Source organism: Spermophilus citellus (genome assembly GCF_964194105.1).
Source record: "Spermophilus citellus genome assembly, chromosome: 17".
Lineage (NCBI taxonomy): Eukaryota > Metazoa > Chordata > Mammalia > Rodentia > Sciuridae > Spermophilus > Spermophilus citellus.
In genome coordinates, this window is record NC_138199.1 from 55,234,610 (window position 1) to 55,250,924 (window position 16,315).

The 16,315-nt window shown below is 55.1% G+C and overlaps 2 protein-coding genes across 4 annotated transcripts; one reads left to right on the forward strand and one right to left on the reverse strand.

The window, feature by feature from the left end:
• The first annotated feature begins 224 nt into the window (after nucleotides 1-224).
• SLC25A39 (solute carrier family 25 member 39) lies at nucleotides 225-4,605 on the forward strand. Of its 3 annotated transcripts, none has more exons than XM_081271118.1 (12): nucleotides 225-361; nucleotides 1,300-1,399; nucleotides 1,523-1,582; nucleotides 1,709-1,753; nucleotides 2,004-2,137; nucleotides 2,683-2,750; nucleotides 2,891-3,015; nucleotides 3,209-3,382; nucleotides 3,477-3,586; nucleotides 3,806-3,887; nucleotides 3,965-4,045; nucleotides 4,125-4,605. In XM_081271118.1, exons 2-12 carry the CDS (start codon nucleotides 1,315-1,317, stop codon nucleotides 4,238-4,240), a joined length of 1,080 nt encoding a protein of 359 aa, XP_081127244.1. In that variant the 5' UTR covers nucleotides 225-361; nucleotides 1,300-1,314; the 3' UTR covers nucleotides 4,241-4,605. The 3 variants fall into 3 exon arrangements, with proteins under 3 accessions (XP_081127244.1, XP_081127245.1, XP_081127246.1); XM_081271119.1 differs by having other exon boundaries at nucleotides 2,028-2,137; XM_081271120.1 differs by lacking the exon at nucleotides 1,709-1,753 and having other exon boundaries at nucleotides 2,028-2,137.
• Nucleotides 4,606-4,758: 153 nt separating this feature from the next.
• On the reverse strand, nucleotides 4,759-14,704 carry RUNDC3A (RUN domain containing 3A). The gene is made up of 11 exons (XM_081271117.1): nucleotides 14,462-14,704; nucleotides 10,813-10,928; nucleotides 10,306-10,454; nucleotides 10,049-10,134; nucleotides 9,058-9,147; nucleotides 8,872-8,952; nucleotides 8,565-8,730; nucleotides 8,297-8,454; nucleotides 7,441-7,578; nucleotides 7,227-7,333; nucleotides 4,759-6,213 (listed from the first exon to the last, which is right to left on the reverse strand). The coding sequence occupies exons 1-11, from the start codon at nucleotides 14,566-14,568 to the stop codon at nucleotides 6,071-6,073; spliced, it is 1,341 nt and encodes a 446-aa protein (XP_081127243.1). The 5' UTR covers nucleotides 14,569-14,704; the 3' UTR covers nucleotides 4,759-6,070.
• Nucleotides 14,705-16,315: the final 1,611 nt, after the last annotated feature.

Genomic DNA, 16,315 nt, shown 5'->3' on the forward strand with positions numbered 1-16,315 from the left:
CAAGTGCGGTGCAGCAGCCTGGTCAAGCGCGAGGTGCAGACAGCGACCTTGACCCTCAGGCTTCAAGGAGCACTGGGCAAGGATGGAATCCGCCCGCGAGACAGCGGCGCAAGGGCGGGACTACGGCAGGGGGGGCAAGAGAAAACGAGTGGGTGGGACCTGTGGCACTCCGGGTAGGAGACCGGTTGGCCCACGGAGGCGGGGCTTAGAAGCTGTTCGGGGGCGGGGTCAGCTAGACCAATTTCCCAGTCCGCCCTGTGCGAGGCGGGCGAGCGCGCGCGCACCCTGCACCGGCCGCGGAGCCGCTGTGGGCCCGATGGGCCCCAGGCGCCGCGCCGCGCGAGCACCGGCTTGGAGCCAGGTGGGCGGGCCGAAGCTGGGGGCCGGCTGGGATCCAAAGCGGGAGTGGGATGTCTGGGGGTCCCTCCGGACTGATTCCAGGCTGGGAACGCTGAGTCGCGGGCCGCTGGGCCCTCTTACCCTACGCTGGGAGGGGGCAGGTCCCGGAGGGTCGGGAACAGGTCTTTCTCCTGGACCCTGCCTGTGAACTCTCGGCTGTCCCCATCTCGTATTTTGGGGAGAGAGGCAGAGGAAATATTTCTTATCCTGGTCTTTGGGCCTGCTCTGTGCGGCCCCGGAATGCAGAGTGTGGGGGAGTGCCAGGCACCCCAGCCAGCAGTCGGGGGAAAGGCGGATGGACCTTTCTCGACGACATCAGATTTGTTTACACATTTCCTTTGATGCCCAGCCCCACTTTTCTTCGCCCAGTAACTCGAGGGGCGCAGGTGCCCACCCCGGGGCTGGGTGCTGTAGCTGGGTCCAGAGGGAGCAGCTCAGTAGTTTTGATCTTTGGGCCGCTAGGGCCAAACCCGGTGTCTGCACTTAAGTGCACAGTAAGCATGTGTGGTGTGGGTGAGGAAATGGCATTGGGCCATAATTTCCATTAACCGACTACTCCTGAAGTGCTGGAGTAACCTTGGATAGGTCACCTGTCTTCCCTGAGCCTTAGTTTCCACGTTAGCAAAATGAGACTGACCCCAGCTGTTTTGGAAGGTTATTGTGAGGATTATTGAGGCAATTGCTTGGGTGCACTATAGGGGTGAGCATCGGTTAAAATCCCAAAGAGCTGCCTCATGGCTACCCCTCCCCGTGAGGCTTGGTATTCCATTTTTAAAAACTTTTTGGTTTCTGTTGGGTGGATAGGACCCAGGCTCCCTCTACATGGTAAGCAAGTGTTCTACCATTGAGCCATACTCCCAGCCAAGTTGGTGCTCCATGTAACTGCAGTTTGTTTTTCAGGATTGAAACAACAAGATGGCTGACCAGGACCTGGGGGGCATTAGCCCTTTCCAACAAATGGTGGCCTCAGGGGCTGGGGCTGTGGTCACCTCTCTCTTCAGTAAGACCTGGGAAGATGGGATGTGAGCAGATGGGGATTGGGGTAGACCAAAGACCAAAGGTGGTACCTTTGTCCTGGGGGAGGGTGAAATGGTGGGGTCCTGAAAGGAGCCTTCTCCCCCAGTGACACCCCTGGATGTGGTGAAGGTCCGCTTGCAGTCTCAGCGCCCCTCAGTAGCCAATGGTGAGTACCTGACCATGATGCCAAATGGAGGGGTGGGGGTCTGGACAAAGTGAGGATCTCCCGGAAATGGGGTCCTTTAGGTGGGTGGGGAGCTCTCTTGACTTGAGGGGCTGCCTTGTATTTTAGAGCTGACACGTCCCTCCAGACTCTGGAGCCTTTCCTACACCAAATGTGAGTGCCCCAAGCCACAAGGAGCCTGGGAGGGTTAAGGGAGGGAGCGTCCCAGTGTCCTCAGGTAAATTGTGGGCCCCCTAGTCATGAGCTAGCACTACCTTCAGGTTATGTCCCCTTGCCCTCTGTCCTATACAAGAACATCCATGCAGGGATTCTAGCCTCAATTGGCCTACCAAGGATGGGGACTCACCACCTCCCTGCAAGGTTCCAGGGCCCTGTCATCCTAATACCTCTTCTCCTTCCCCAGCGCCCTCCTCTCTCCCATCCACAGGGAAGTGTCTCCTATACTGCAATGGTGTCCTGGAGCCCCTGTACCTATGCCCAAATGGTACCCGCTGTACCACCTGGTTTCGTGATCCTACCCGCTTCACTGGCACTCTGGTGAGGAGCAGGGAAGAATGATATTGCAAGGCATGTAGAGGCAGCCAGTTCATTTTGGGAAGGGCTTCCCAGAGGAATTAGTGCCTCTGTGAGGTTTTTGTTTTGTTTTGTTTTGTTTTCCTGTATTGGGGTCAAACCCAGGGCTCTGCCCATGTTAGGCAAGTGCTCTACCACTAAGCTATATTCCTAAACTTCCAAAGGCTTTATTATTGTTATTACTTATTTATTTTTTAGTTGTTGATGGACCTTTATTTTATTAATTTGTTTATACATAGTGCTGAGGATCGAACCCAGTGCCTCACACATGCTAGGCAAATGCTCTACCACTGATATACAACCCCAGGCCCCAAAAGGTTTTGAAGGGGGAATTGGGGTCCACCTGGAGCTAACTGATAGGCTATGGGTATGGAGACCTGAGGGACTACTACTTCTCAGGGCTGTGAGCAGAGGCTGAGGGCATTAGGCCAGGGCCCAGCCTGGTCATCCCATCTCAGGCTTTGTTCATGTCTATTCTTTCCCCTTTTTTCTGGTGCCCATGTGGCTAGGATGCTTTTGTGAAGATTGTGAGGCATGAGGGCACCAGGACCCTGTGGAGTGGCCTCCCAGCCACCTTGTAAGTAGCCAAGTCCTGGGTATTCTCTTCCTTTGGTGCCTGTTGATCCCTTGCTCTCTCTCTATGTTGGCTGGCTGGCTGGGGCAGGGGATGCTTGGGAGCCTTTGGGAGTCCTAACTTACCTCTGTCCACATCCCTAGGGTGATGACTGTGCCAGCTACCGCTGTCTACTTCACTGCCTACGATCAACTCAAGACCTTCCTCTGTGGGCAAGCCCTGACTTCTGACCTCTATGCACCTATGGTTGCTGGTGCACTGGCTCGCTGTGAGCATAGGCCTATGCCCTTGATCTCCCTCTGTCCCTGCCTGTACCTGAGCCCAGTCAGTCCCAGTTCCCAGTCCCAAACTGCCACCTTGAGAGTGGGGGGATGTTTTAGACCCCCCGGTCCTAGGGCAGCAGTGGGAACTACCATATGGGACCTGAAATCCGAACTCTTTGCACTGTCCACCCCCTGCAGTGGGCACTGTGACAGTGATCAGTCCCCTGGAACTTGTACGGACAAAGCTGCAGGCTCAGCACGTATCATACCGTGAGCTAGGCACCTGTGTCCGGGCTGCGGTGGCTCAGGGTGGCTGGCGCTCATTGTGGCTGGGCTGGGGCCCTACAGCCCTTCGAGATGTACCCTTCTCAGGTAGGTAGGCATCCAGGAGTATAGGGAGTGGGGTATGGGAGTCCTGGAATGTTGTGGCCTCCTCACCTCTTATGAGTGCCCCCCACTTCCCAAGCTCTGTACTGGTTCAACTATGAGCTGGTGAAGAGATGGCTGAATGGGCCCAGACCAAAGGACCAGACATCTGTGGGCATCAGCTTCGTAGCTGGCGGCATCTCAGGGACGGTGAGTTGACTGGACTAGGTTTGAGGCCAGTGGAGGTATCCCTGGGGGCACTTGAGTGTTGATGGAGATGCCCAGGAGAAGAGTCTTCACCAGCAGTACATTACATCAGGGTCCTTAGCCATACCTAGAAGGCCTTTATCCCTCTCCAGGAGCCACCAGTGTGCCAAGGATAGGGGTCATGGGAATGGGGATGAGCTAGCCCTCTTCTCACCCTACCAGGTGGCTGCCATCTTGACTCTACCCTTTGATGTGGTGAAGACGCAGCGGCAGGTAGCGCTGGGAGCTGTAGAGGCTGTAAGAGGTGAGCTCCCAGGCAAGTGGAGTGAGGGGTAGGCAGGGGCCCAAGTGGATCGTGCTGAATCGGCCTTGAATTTGCAGTGAAGCCCCCGCGCGTTGACTCCACCTGGCTGCTGCTTCGGAGGATACGGGCAGAATCAGGCACCAAGGGACTCTTTGCAGGTGGGTATCTGTCTGTGTGAGCCTGCATCTGTTTGTCTGGAACCCTGACCCCTGACCTGGGCCTTCCTTCTTGTTTTAGGCTTCCTCCCGAGGATCATCAAGGCTGCCCCCTCCTGTGCTATCATGATCAGCACTTACGAGTTTGGCAAAAGCTTCTTCCAGAGGCTCAACCGAGAAAAGCCTCTGGGCCATTAAATGGGGCCAGGAGATGGACTCTCTAGCTCTTCCCGTGGATCGGGGGCAGGAGGAGACTGAGTCAAGTGCCTTTTCCTCAGCACTCAGGGGATGGGCCTCGTTTCCCTTTTCTCCCAACCAAGAGCCCCAGGTAGGGCTGTCCCCCAACCCTGGGCCATCCAGGCCTTCCTTAGACCCAGCTAGATTCCTGTTGCTCCCCCTTTCCAGGATCATCACTTTCCCACCCCCAAGTTCAAGACCAAATCTGTTCATTGCCTGCCTCTTGTGTTTGCTTTGTGTTTGCTGTAGCTGGGCCTCCAGGAGCCAAGAAGCCCTGAGCTCAGTGTTTCCCTGCCTCTTCATGCTATCTAAAAATGATGAACTTCTGTGTGGTGCTTCTGTCTGCTGTGGCCAGGCATGGGGGGAGTGGCCTAGGAGGGGTCCTGATGCTGGCTTTGACTGACCAGAGTGGCACCCATGAAGAAGCCCTCCTTAACTTAGGGAGGGTCAAGTTGAAGACCCAAAATTGAGGGAGGTGACAAGTTGACATTGTGGCCATGAGGTCCCTTCAGCATGGACCCAGTGTGTTAGAAGAGAGACATCTCCCCAAAAGCACACTTAGGTGACAGGGAAAGACAGGCAGTTTCTTAACTGCCAGGCTCCGGCTAATGACACATTTGCAACTTTGGGCTAAAGCTGAAATGGTTGGACCTGTGGCATGGAAACACCCCCCAGGGCTGACTCTTATCCTGTCCCCAGAGGGTTCTATCTCTTCTACCTGGTGATGAGCAGGTATTAAAAGAGGTCAGGTTGGGGCTTGGGCTGTAGCTCAGGGGCTGAGTGCTTGCCTAGCACGTCTGAGGGACTGAGTTTGATCCTTAGCCTCACATAAAAATAAACAAAGGCATGCTGTCCATCTAAACTACTAAAAATAGCAACAACAAAAGATTTTAAAGAGATCAGTTGACCAAGCACAGTGGTACATGCCTGTAATTCCAGCAACCCAGAAGGCTGAGGCAGGAGGATTGCAAGTTCACAGCCAGCCTCAGCAAATTAGCAAGGCCCTAAGCAATTTAGCCAGACCTTGTCTCAGAATTTTTTTAAAAAGGGCTGGGTGTGATTAAGTGCCCCTGGGTTTATCCCTTGTACCAAAACAATAAAAGAAGTCAGGTTGAAGTGGCATTTTCAGGTCTTGGTCCTGCCCTGGGCAGACTTCATTACTTACAACATGTCATACAGAAACCCCTCTCCCTAAATTGTCATGGCCCATTTGGAACAAGTTGATTCTGCTAACAGTGAGCCTTGCCTTGTTACAGGCCTGGTACTGGCTCTACTGCTTTCTGAACTTGGCATGGGGCCCTATCCCAGACCCCCACAGATGAGGCCACCCTCAGTCCTCTGGTTTTTATTTGCCTGATCCTCCCAGAACCCCCATGTGGGGGCGAGGAAGGAGTGACTCCAGAGGGTACATAAGGACAGACTAGAGAGGCAGGGCAGCAGGGTCACCAAGGCTGGGCCGCCAGCTCTTGAGAGTGGGAGATGAGCTAAGGAGAGTCCAGAGGGATTCAGCTAGGCCTCAGGACCACCAGAAGAATGGAGTGGCTTCCCCAGTAGTCCCTGTGGCCTTGGTCTTCCTGCCTCCCGCCCCCACTGCTTCCCTTTACAGCCCCGGCCTCCTTGGGCAGGAAGCTAAAACAGGCAAGAAGCAGGGGTTGGTTATCTTTTCCTCAGAGACCCCTGGCTGGGTGGGCAACATTCTCTGGAAGGGCAGCCTGGACTGGGGGATTCAAGGAAAAGTGGCAGGTGTCCATGGCCCCTGGCAGGTGGGGCTGGCATTGCCCACGCCGCTTCTCAGCTGGGGCTCAGTGCTGGACTGCCCTCGGGACTGTCGCTCACCAGGCACTCGTTGGATTTGAAGCTCGCCAGGGACTTGCAGCTGGGGATGGAGGCCAGGGAGCCGCAGAGGCCCAGCATGGAGGGCGTGGGGTCCTTTCCTGGGAAGAAAGGGCGGGTGAGGTGGGACCAACCATTCTGCTTGTATGTGAGTTGGGAGAGGGGTATGCAGGTTGGGCAGTGAAGGGACAGCCCTCAGGTCACCCACTGAGACTCTTGATCTCTTCTGGAGCATTTGTCATTTTCAATTAAACCTTGATTAAGCACCTGTTTCTGTCATGCACCATGCTGGGGACACTGTATTGTAATCATCAGTTTATGTCTCTCTCCCCCTGAGGTTCGTTCTCTTTTTATCCCTTTATTAATCACGCAGTGAGCAGTTGCTCTGTTCCAAGCACTGGGAATACAGAGAACGGAGAGACGTGGTCCCTGCCCTCAAGGAGCTCACAGTCTGGTGGGGGAGACAGACACACAGACAATCACAAACACAGTGTGGTGGGTTACATGTCCACAGCCTGCCTTGTCTCAAAGAAGATCTAGGGTCATCCAATACAGTGTGGTTATAAAAAAGACAGGAAGTCCAGCACAGGGAGAGCTAGGATGGGAAAAACCAGATGAAGCCAGGGGTGAGGGCAACACAACGCATGCGTTGAAGTCCTGGGTATTCGCTCGAAGGGAGCCACTAATTTGGCTCTGAGCTTCCTGGCAGCCAAAGAAAAGGGGGAAACAATGGTCAGGCAAGCAGTTCACAGTGTGCATAAGAGTAAATTGGGCTGAGGGATTCCCCAAGAATTTGTGAGCCCCATGAGGCTGTCATATCAAAAAGCCATTGAGCCCTCGCCATAAGCCAACAATGGTGAACATTTTACCAACATTGCCATTGGACCGGTGGGAACAGGGCTCAGCAATATAAAGTGACTGGCTAAGCGTTCACAGCTTAGGGGAGGCATGGCCAGGATTTGCATTGGGTTCTGTCTGACACCCCAAACCAAGCTCTTCACTGCTGTCCTAAATGCTCAAGAAGGGCTAAGTATGAGGGGCTTGGCCAGGGCCTGACTGCAGACGGCTGAGGCCCTTCCTGGAGGGGTGCTGAATGCCAGGGTGGGGGGCTCACCGATGGGGCCCCAGGGCTCTTCGTCCCGCTTGCCCTCTCCTAGGCGCTGGGAGTCAGAGCTCAGACTGGCCTCAGCTGACAGCGGTTCAGTGCTCATGTAGCTGTGTCTGTAGTAGAGCAGAGAGTGATGGTGCTGGCAGAGGCCTACAGCCCCAGGCCATTCTTCCCTGGGGGCCCAACACTCAGCCCCAAGCTAAGCCTACTTGGGACTTACCTCCTGTAGAGCTTGGATTTGCTGGTACCCTCAGCCCCATTGAGTGTTCCCAGCGAGGGCCACTGGCTGACCAGGGGTGTTGTGAGTTCCTTGGAAGCCTGGGTCAGGGGGGCGTGGTCACCAGGGATCAGACCTGTCCTGGGAAGGGGAGGGGGGTCAGGCCTGGCTGAGAAAGGGAGCAGAAATAGGGAAGGGGGACTCAGCAGGAAAGGGGTTGGAGCAGGGGTTAGGAAGGAAACCTGAGTAGCAAAAAGGTGGAAACAATGTTGGGGTCACTGGGGCAGATCCAAGCAAGCATGGAGATGGCACTAGTGGTTGTTGGAATGGAATTGTAGGAGTCGGTTGGGATGGTGTGTGTGTGGGGGATGGGGGACAGTGGAGAATTAGTAAGTCATAGGAGATGGTGCTGAAGGGTCGAGATTAGGGAAGAAAAATTACAAAAATCTTTATGGGGATCCATAGGGGTGAGGTAGGGGTCTCCCGGGTGCAGCATTAGAGGACCTACGATGCAGATCCGGGTGTTAAACAGTGGAAATGATAATAATCACATTGAAGGTCTCTGAATGACAGAGGTCCTGTGAGTAAATGTTGGGGTCCCAGCATTAATGTAGGATGGCCACTCTAGCTGATGTAGGGAATTGAGGGGACTGTGGGAGGTCTCTGGCTCTTATGTTGAGGATAATATTTGGAAGATACTGCCCAAATCTCAGAGCAGAGGTGATGACATCTGTGAACTGATGCAGGTGAGTTGGAACGCTGGTGTCAGGAAAGGTGATGCTAGCCAGTGGGGCTGGTGATGGGGTTCACCGGGATGATGTGTCGGGGATCAGGGGCCAAGACAGGCGGCCGCGCTCACAGCTGCTCCTGCAGCTCAAGGATCACGCCTTCCAGCTCCCGCTTCTCGCGCTGGTTCTGCGCCGCAGCCTCCTCCAGCTGCAGCAACAGCCGCCGATTCTCCGCCTCCAGGTCCTTCAGCTGCGACTCGCGCAGTCGCACCAGCTCCTCCAGGTAGCCCTGTGGGGCGACGGCTCAGCCTGAGCGGGTCCCAGCTACTGCCCTGGCCCTGCTCACCCGGGTCGCTCCACCCCGGGTAGCTCCCGCGCCCCAAGCCACGTGTCGCGCACCTTCTGCGCATAGACGATGCGGAACTTCTGCTCCATCTTGTGCCACTTGTTGTACCAGCTGTCCTCGTCAGTGACGAGCGGCAGGTAGGGGTGTTCGGGCGAGTTGTCCTCGCTCGTGCTGCTCTCAGCGCTGTGCCGCTCCTCCTCGTCCGTCAGGTAGTCGTAGCTTGCGGGAGGGAGCAGTGGGTAGGGCCAGCCCTGCACTGCCCCAGCCTCGTCCTGTACCCACCGGGGTGTGGACTAGGATGATGCTGTGCCCCGCCTCCTGTCCGCCAGCACAGTACCCACCTCAATAATGGGCGCTCACCTCTGGGTGAACTTTAAATAGGGCGTGTAATCGATGACCACGGGAGTCTTCCCGTCCAGAACTTCGCCCTTTAGACAGAAGCTGGGGCGGAAGAGCCAGAGTTGGGAGAGGGAACGGGAATGCGAATATTTTGGAGGAAAACAGCCCCCTTGCCCCCGCTACCACCATGCAGACCCCACGACCCACCTGAAGTCGATGACGCTCAGTCCTATCAGCATCCCGGTGAGGAGGGTGGCCTCCTCCCGCAGCATGATGGCCCCGGAGTCATAGAACCGCCTGTGAGGAGCCGGGAGGGACTGCAGTACAGCTATGACCGAGGAGCCCCGCTCCCAGGATTATCGGGTTTACTACAAACTTCCTGCTCAGTACTAGGGGGTGGGTCTTGTCTTCCCCTCAGACTGGGGCTCCTTGGGGCTAGTGCCGGTGTCCCAGCGTACTGGAATGTGTTCTCTTAAGAGACTTCTCCATCCTCTCAGGTAACTAATCCCCACCAAATGTTTAGTCACCTGATCCTTTAAATCTTAAGCATTTTATGCTTGGCATACAGTAGGTACTCAAAAAAATAAATCACTCTGAAATGATAGGGATAGATTGTAGTAAAAACGTAAATTGAGTGTGGCCATGTGACAGGTGGAGGTACATGCCCAGGGCTGTACCCAGACAGTGTCCCACAAACCTTCCTGCACAAGCACATTCTGCCTTGTTCCCCTGCCCCAGGAACTCAGTCTCTGGGAACCCTCAGTTTAGGGATTAAAGCTCCCCACATGGGGTCTGTGTGTTCTTGGGAAGTAAGTATAGAGCTGCTGCATTGTTTGAGGAACTTCACACACTCAGTAGGGCCATGGGCACAGGGTCATAGGTCATGGCACAGGGCCAAGGAGTAAAACAGACCATGGTTGAGGCTTGTTCAGAATTGTGTCCAAGAGTAGAGCTATGCATGCGGGGGAGGCACTGGAAATAAAGGCAAATAATGGGCAATAAAATGTGACCTGGTAGTGTTGGTGATGGTGCTAAGGTTGACCCAGAGTAGTCTGGAAAAAGTCCCATTGGGACTACAAGTCTCAGTGCATGCTGGGACTTGTAGTTCAAGTACTAACGGTTGTTGCTGGAACTTATGTTCAGGCAACTATAAATGGGCACACTGGGACTTATGGTCCAAGCTGCCTATGGGTCTGACCTGGTAGTCCGGACGTCCCGCAGGGCTGTGGTGATATATTCTGACAAGCGCTTCTCCATCAGTGCTACCCGGATCCATGCCCGACCCTGCAAACATGCTCACATTTACTTGTCCCAGAGGGACCCATATGTCCAGCATCAGGTGTGGCCCTTCTCCCCAGTGCTTTGGGCAAGGGGTAAAGTTCAAGGAGCAGGCAGGCACACTGTGTCCAGAGCAAAAATTAGTTGCCTTGGCTCTGCCCACCTCAGGCCCCTCACCTTGGCTCGGGCAGTACTGATGTTTTCCATGTTCTCGATGCTGCTCACACAGTTGTTGGGCACTTTGCTGCAGGCCAACCGGATATAATCCCAGAATCCCCGCTGCCCATCTGAACTGAACCAGCTCACTGGACCTGCTGGGGCACAGGCTGAGCCAGGGCAGGGAGGGGGCTCAGCAAAACCAGGGAGTTTGGAGAGGATCCACATAATGAGGCACTTACATGCATCAGTATAAGAAGCCACAGCCACATATCCCACCTCCCCAAATGTATGTGCACACATGTGTGCACACAAAGGGCATGCCAGCACATAGCTGCATGCACAGTGGTGGCAGAAGCCCTGCTCCTTTCCCCAGCTGTGCACATGAGCTGTATATGGCCCAGAATTGGGGGCCAGGGTCAGTAATAGGGTTCAGAAATCCATGGAGGATATCAGAGTGGGGTGCCTAGAAGCTAAAGGCTGGAAGTTGGAAGGGCTGGGGAATGAGGGGCAGGAACTCAGGCCCACCTTTGAAACGGTGGCTGAGGATCTGCTCCAAAATGGCTGCAAAATTAACAAACTCCTCAGATGAGTCATCGATGGGCTCTGCTGTGTACTTCTCCAGCAGGGTTTTCACAGAGAACCTGGTTGGGGGTAGGGAGACGGGGCAGTGGGGGGTCAGGTGAGAAGATAGGGTGATGGTGGTAGAGGAAAGGTGTCAGGCAGAGAGGGAGTGAGTGACTGGCAGAGAAGAGGTCATGAAGGGCATGGATATTGTAGGGAGGCAGGTGAGACTAGGAGGACCATAGGTATGCCATGGCATGTGGTGTGAGAGGGTAGCAGATGTGTGTGTGGGGGGATGACAGGTAGGAGACTGACAAAGTGGGTGACAGGAGAGGTGACAGCCAGAGAAAGGAAGCTTCAGGAACAAGGTATGAGAGGGGATGAAACAATAGGTAGAAAGATGAGGCACCAAGAGCTAGGAGGCTGTCCCCAACCCCTTCCTTCTGGACTACCCTCAGAGTTGTATTCTCTTGTATGTGGGCTAAGGGTCGACCAGGAGTCAGAAACTGGTTTGTGACCCTGTCCTGAGCTGTCTTCTGTTGTTGCTGGAGCAACCTTCCATTCCTCAGGGGATGGGGCCAGTCACCTGTGCCTGGGCATGTGAGTTGGCATATGCACATGGAGCATGGGCGTGCATGGGTGGCCAGGTGGGCTCTCAGCCCACAGATGTCCTCCTCCCCATGTTTCATTCCTGGCTTTGTCACCCACATACCAGCTGCCCAGAACTAGGCAGTGCAGAGCAGGGTAGAGGGAGGTGCAGGGTATGGGTCTGAAATGCACATTGGGTGGGAGGGGACATTGGCAGCAGATCCTTGAAAGGGGAATGGGGGCCCAGACATTGGCTTCTTAGGGAGGCAGGGAACCAAGGGAAGATAGTGAGTCTGAGGGCCTGGAGCCAGGCAGCCCCCATCCTGCTCCCCAGTGCTGCTGGGTGCCTCCTGCTCCCTCTGCAGTCCCTGCCGTACAGTCTCCACCTGCCACCCCTGCAGTGGAGTGGAGCAGGGGTAAGCACATGGCTTCTAGCATCCCATTATCTCCCTGTTATGAGTGGCAGAGAAGGGATGGGGTGTCCAGGGATATGGAACATCCTTGGAACGCTCCTTTCATCTTTGTTAATCAAGCTCTATAATGTGCCAAATGAAGAGTCAAGCAGGTCTGTCTGATTCCAAAGCTCTTGTTATTTCTGCTATGTCTTGTGGCCTCCTGGCAGCTGTCACAATTACTGAGGACCTGAGCAGCTTCTGACTCCTTAGCCCTCCACTCTGCAACCCTCCAGTTCTGGAGCATTGGCCTCTGAGGCTTTCAAACCAATGGCATTGCCAAGCCTGTGTCCCTCATTTTCCCTTTAGGCTTAGAATGGGTCTGGCTTGAGATCAGAGCCAGGTCAGTGTTGAGTCACGTTAGAGGGGGTCATCCTGCTCAGTTCAAATCCTATTTGGTTGGGTGAAAACAGGAATACTAGTTCTTGCCTCATTTAATTTTGGTTCATATCCCAGGCAGGGATGGGGGAGGGTAAGTGTGCACAAGCTGCTGGGCAGGGGTGATGAGAGCCGGGCCACTAATGGAAGGCGGCCCTGCTGGGAGGAAGCCTGTGTTCAGGAAGTTATCTGGGTTTCATTATACACCCCCTCTCAATTTGATTTCTCTGGGTCATCTGGGTCACACCTTGATAGGGGCCTAGGGCTGGCTCAGTATGGCAGCCGTCTACCATCTGTCCTCAGGGGTGCTGCAGAGCTGGTCATCTCCCCCAGGGAATCCCATGGTGTGTTCCCTCTTAGGAGGTGCAGTGACTGCAAGTTGCCATGGAGACAGGGAGGCCAGGGCCCAGGGGGAGACTGCTGCCTGCTAAAGGGAGCCAGTTCTGGGAGGCGGAGGTGAACCACGTGACAGTGAAAAGGCAGCAGGGGTCCCCCAGGGTTTCTGAGCCTTTTTCATGTCCCCAATCCCCCAAATTTTAACCTTATCCCCCAGCTCTAAGCTATCTCCAGTCTACCTGAACCTCTGCGTCTCTAGTCTAGGCCAAGGGGAGTTCGTTCCTTTTCCCATGCACTCAAGGGGCCCAGTTCACCTGATAGGCAAGAGAAAGGAGAGGAACCTAGGAGGTCAAAAGCCAAGAGAGGAACATGAAAAGTGGCATCAGGACAGGACTGATTCTCTGTGCCAGGCACTGGGCTAGGCTCCTATATACTAGGCCATTACCATTTTTTGGTATGGCTTTTATATCTAAAATGGGTATGATGAGGGACCCAAGGCCCAGAGTGGTCGGGAGTCATTTCCAAGGTTGCAAAGCTAATACTTGAGGTAAAAACATGAACGTAGGTCCATCTGGCCTCAAAGACAGAAATCTTCACTTTATACCACACAGACAAGATTTGGGGAATGAGGGTGGAGGCGGCAGCTCATGCTTTGGGCTGGGTCATTGCTGCATTCCTTCTTTCCATAACATTCCAGGCATCTTTACAGAGGTCTGATGTGCACAGCTCTGTGCAAGTCACTAGGGATGTGATGGAGTGAGACAGATGCAGTGTGATTGGATGTGTGCCCAGGAACCTGGAAACAGCTTTGGGAGCCAGAAGCCAGGGCATCAGGTAGACGCTGACTCCTGGGAGAAAAAGGGCTGAGGCCATGTGCAGGCAGGTGAGGTGGCAAGGGAAGACAACCCAGTCCTGCACTCAGGAGCACCCTGCCCTGAGAGGGGAACACTTGGTGGGCATCGAGCAGAGGAGGCTGCAGATGGAGAAGGCAGCTGGCATGGAGATCCCAGAAGGGATGTGCAGGTGGGGGCCCAGGGAGAGACTGCGTGGCTGGCCATTTTGCTGGCTTCAGGGTTAAGAGAGGGAGGGTGAGTCACACTGCAGGGTTGAAGTGGGAAGGATCGCTTCCTGGGCCCCAAGAAATCGGAAGAATTTTCCCAAACCTGCCACAGCCCCACCCTCAGGAACCAATGCTTCTGACCTCCCAATTTCCTCCCCTTGAACCCAGGGACCCAGGCTTCTGTGGGTAGGCCCTGGGTTCTTCTTACAGCAGAGCAGTATCCTCACCCTTTACTGGACAGGTTCAGGGCCTTTGCCCACATGCCCAGTTGACTATCACAGGCTGGGGCTGCCCAGAGCCGGAGGAGGGCACCATCCTTACTCCAGGGTCTAGCATTAGGAGGTCTCCCAGGAAATCCCTGCCTGGGAAAGGCCAGGCTGACAGGGGTGGCAATGAGGGTACTTGGAAGGCATTCTTTCCCCCCATGGGTTCCCCACTGCCCACCCTGCTCCCCACTCCCAGAAGAGGAGCCAGCCATCTCCACCCCTCCCCCTCACACACAATGTCACTTCCTGATTCTCACAGGAAGCTGCAGTGCCAATTAAACACCCCTCACCCCGCCAGGCCCCAGGCTGGGAATAGGCCTGGATTGGCCTAAAAGGATAAGGACCAGACTTCCCACAGCCCTCCGGCTCAGGGCTTGGGAGAAACAGAGGACACATTCCTTTTAACCCTTTGCATCCCCCCTTTTCTCCGTGGCTGCTGGGCACCCTCCCTCCAGCATGCTCAGCCCACGGTTCCGAAGCTGGCCCCAACCCCTTTCCCTGACACACCACCCCCTCCCGCCAGCGGCGCCCACCTGCACACGGTGATCAGGTTCCTACGCTCCACGGCCACGTTGCGGGAAGACGCTTTCTTGGAGGATAGCCCCAGAGCCATGGTGGTCTGGACAAGGCTCGCTTCCATCCAGATGTGCGGCCACTGATGCCGCCGCCCGCTGCCCCCCACCCCTCCCGGCGCCCCGGCCCCTTCGCCGGATCACGGCTGGGCCCTCTGTCCACCAGGGCCCATCGACCCCTCCACCGCCATCCCTGTGCCTTGACGCCGGGTGCCGGGTCCCCTTGCTCCCTCCCCCGGCGGCGATTCTGGAGCAAAACAAGGCCGAGGAGGGAGCTCTCCGAGGTGCTGAGCCGGGGCCCGTCACCCCCTCCCCCAGCCGCCCGCCCCCCTCGGCCGGTGACGTCAGGGCCATCGGGCTCCGCCCCCCAGCAGACCGGGGACCAATCCGCAGTGGGTGCAGGGTCTGGGGGAAGGGAGAAGAGCTGGGGGCCCCTGGGAGAGCGGAGGGGGTCCTCGCAAGAGGGCGAAATTGCCCACAGGAACAGAGGGGCCTGTCCTCCACCTCCACACTCGAGGCCCGGACTGCTCTTCGCGTTTCTGAGCTCCGACGCCCCTACTCCCTTATTTCTGACGTGTGATCGGTGGTGTCTCTCTGTGATTTCTCCTTGTCGCCTGGGGAATGTAGGTGCTCACCACCTGTACCTAATCCCACCCCACCCCCACTCACTCAGCGTTAGCATTCTGAGGCTCCGGCTGCATTCGGGGTGCAGGTGGCCCTAAGGTGCTAACGCAGGAGGCTAAGGAGCAGAGACACTGCGTGTCTATCTATATATGACCGGGAAGGGTTTGTGTGCACCAGTCTGGCAAAGCCATCTCTTCTGGGGTGTGGGATGGAGAATGAGAACCCAGAATAAACCAACTAAAACCAGCGCCTGGAACCAATAGGACAGAGATGGCGGGGATACTGTCAGCTAAGGCCCTGGGCCGTGTGGAGGTTCCCAGCAGTAGAGCTGGTGTCCACAGTGGTGCCAAGGCAACTGGAGGGGTTAGCAGCCAACTCCCTCACACCACCCCCAGGGCCAGCTGGCCTAAGCGTTAACCCTTTGGCTACCGGCATTGCTGCACAGTGCCTTTATCCCTCTGAATGGGTCATTGATCCTGTGCAAGGCCCGCCGGGGGTGGGGGTGGGGGCTGAAAAACTGGTTGCAGCTTTTACTAGGAGGTGGGAGAATGAAGGCATAGTCTGGCTTCTCTGCAGCCCTTGGCCTCCATATTGTTCTCTCACCTGCCTCACTCCTCTGTTCAACTTGTTCTAGGATTCAAACATTACCTGTGTTTTTGAATTGGGTTGCTTGTGTTTTTGCTGTTGAGTTTTAGGAGTTCTCTATATATCTGGATATTGATTCCTTATCTGATATGATTTGCAAATATTTCATCCCGTTCTGTGGATTGCCTTCTTACTCTGTTGATACTGTTTTCTTCCTTCCTTTCTCCCTTTCTTTCTAGCTTTCTTCCCCCTACCCCTTTCTTTCTGGTACTGGGGAATGAACCCATGGTGCTTTATCACTGAGCCACATCCCCAGCCCTGTTTGTTTATTTTTTATTTTGAAACAGGGTCTTGTTAAATTGACCAGGCTGGCCTTGAACTTACTCCTGCATGGGCCTCCCAATTAGCTAGGATTACAGATATGCACCACCCTACCCATCTATAAACCTTCATTCTTAAAGAATCTGAATTGGAGTGCTATAATTTTTCTTAACTTTAACTTTTAGACATGGAAGTAGGAAGAGGTAAATCAGAGAATCCTCTGGGTTCTCTGTCTTCATTATATAGTTCATATATAGTCCTCTTCATATTTGGAGTCTGTCACCC

Coding starts and splice junctions, on each gene's coding strand:
- SLC25A39 (XM_081271118.1), top strand. CDS start 1,315: ATGGCTGACCAGGACCTGGGGGGCATTAGCCCTTTCCAACAAATGGTG. Junction 2,751..2,890: donor AGTGGCCTCCCAGCCACCTT/GTAAGTAGCCAA, acceptor CCACATCCCTAG/GGTGATGACTGTGCCAGCTA. Junction 3,587..3,805: donor CTGGCGGCATCTCAGGGACG/GTGAGTTGACTG, acceptor TCACCCTACCAG/GTGGCTGCCATCTTGACTCT.
- RUNDC3A (XM_081271117.1), bottom strand. CDS start 14,568: ATGGAAGCGAGCCTTGTCCAGACCACCATGGCTCTGGGGCTATCCTCC. Junction 10,455..10,812: donor CCTCAGCCACCGTTTCAAAG/GTGGGCCTGAGT, acceptor GCCCTGGCTCAG/CCTGTGCCCCAGCAGGTCCA. Junction 7,334..7,440: donor AAATCCAAGCTCTACAGGAG/GTAAGTCCCAAG, acceptor GCTCTACTACAG/ACACAGCTACATGAGCACTG.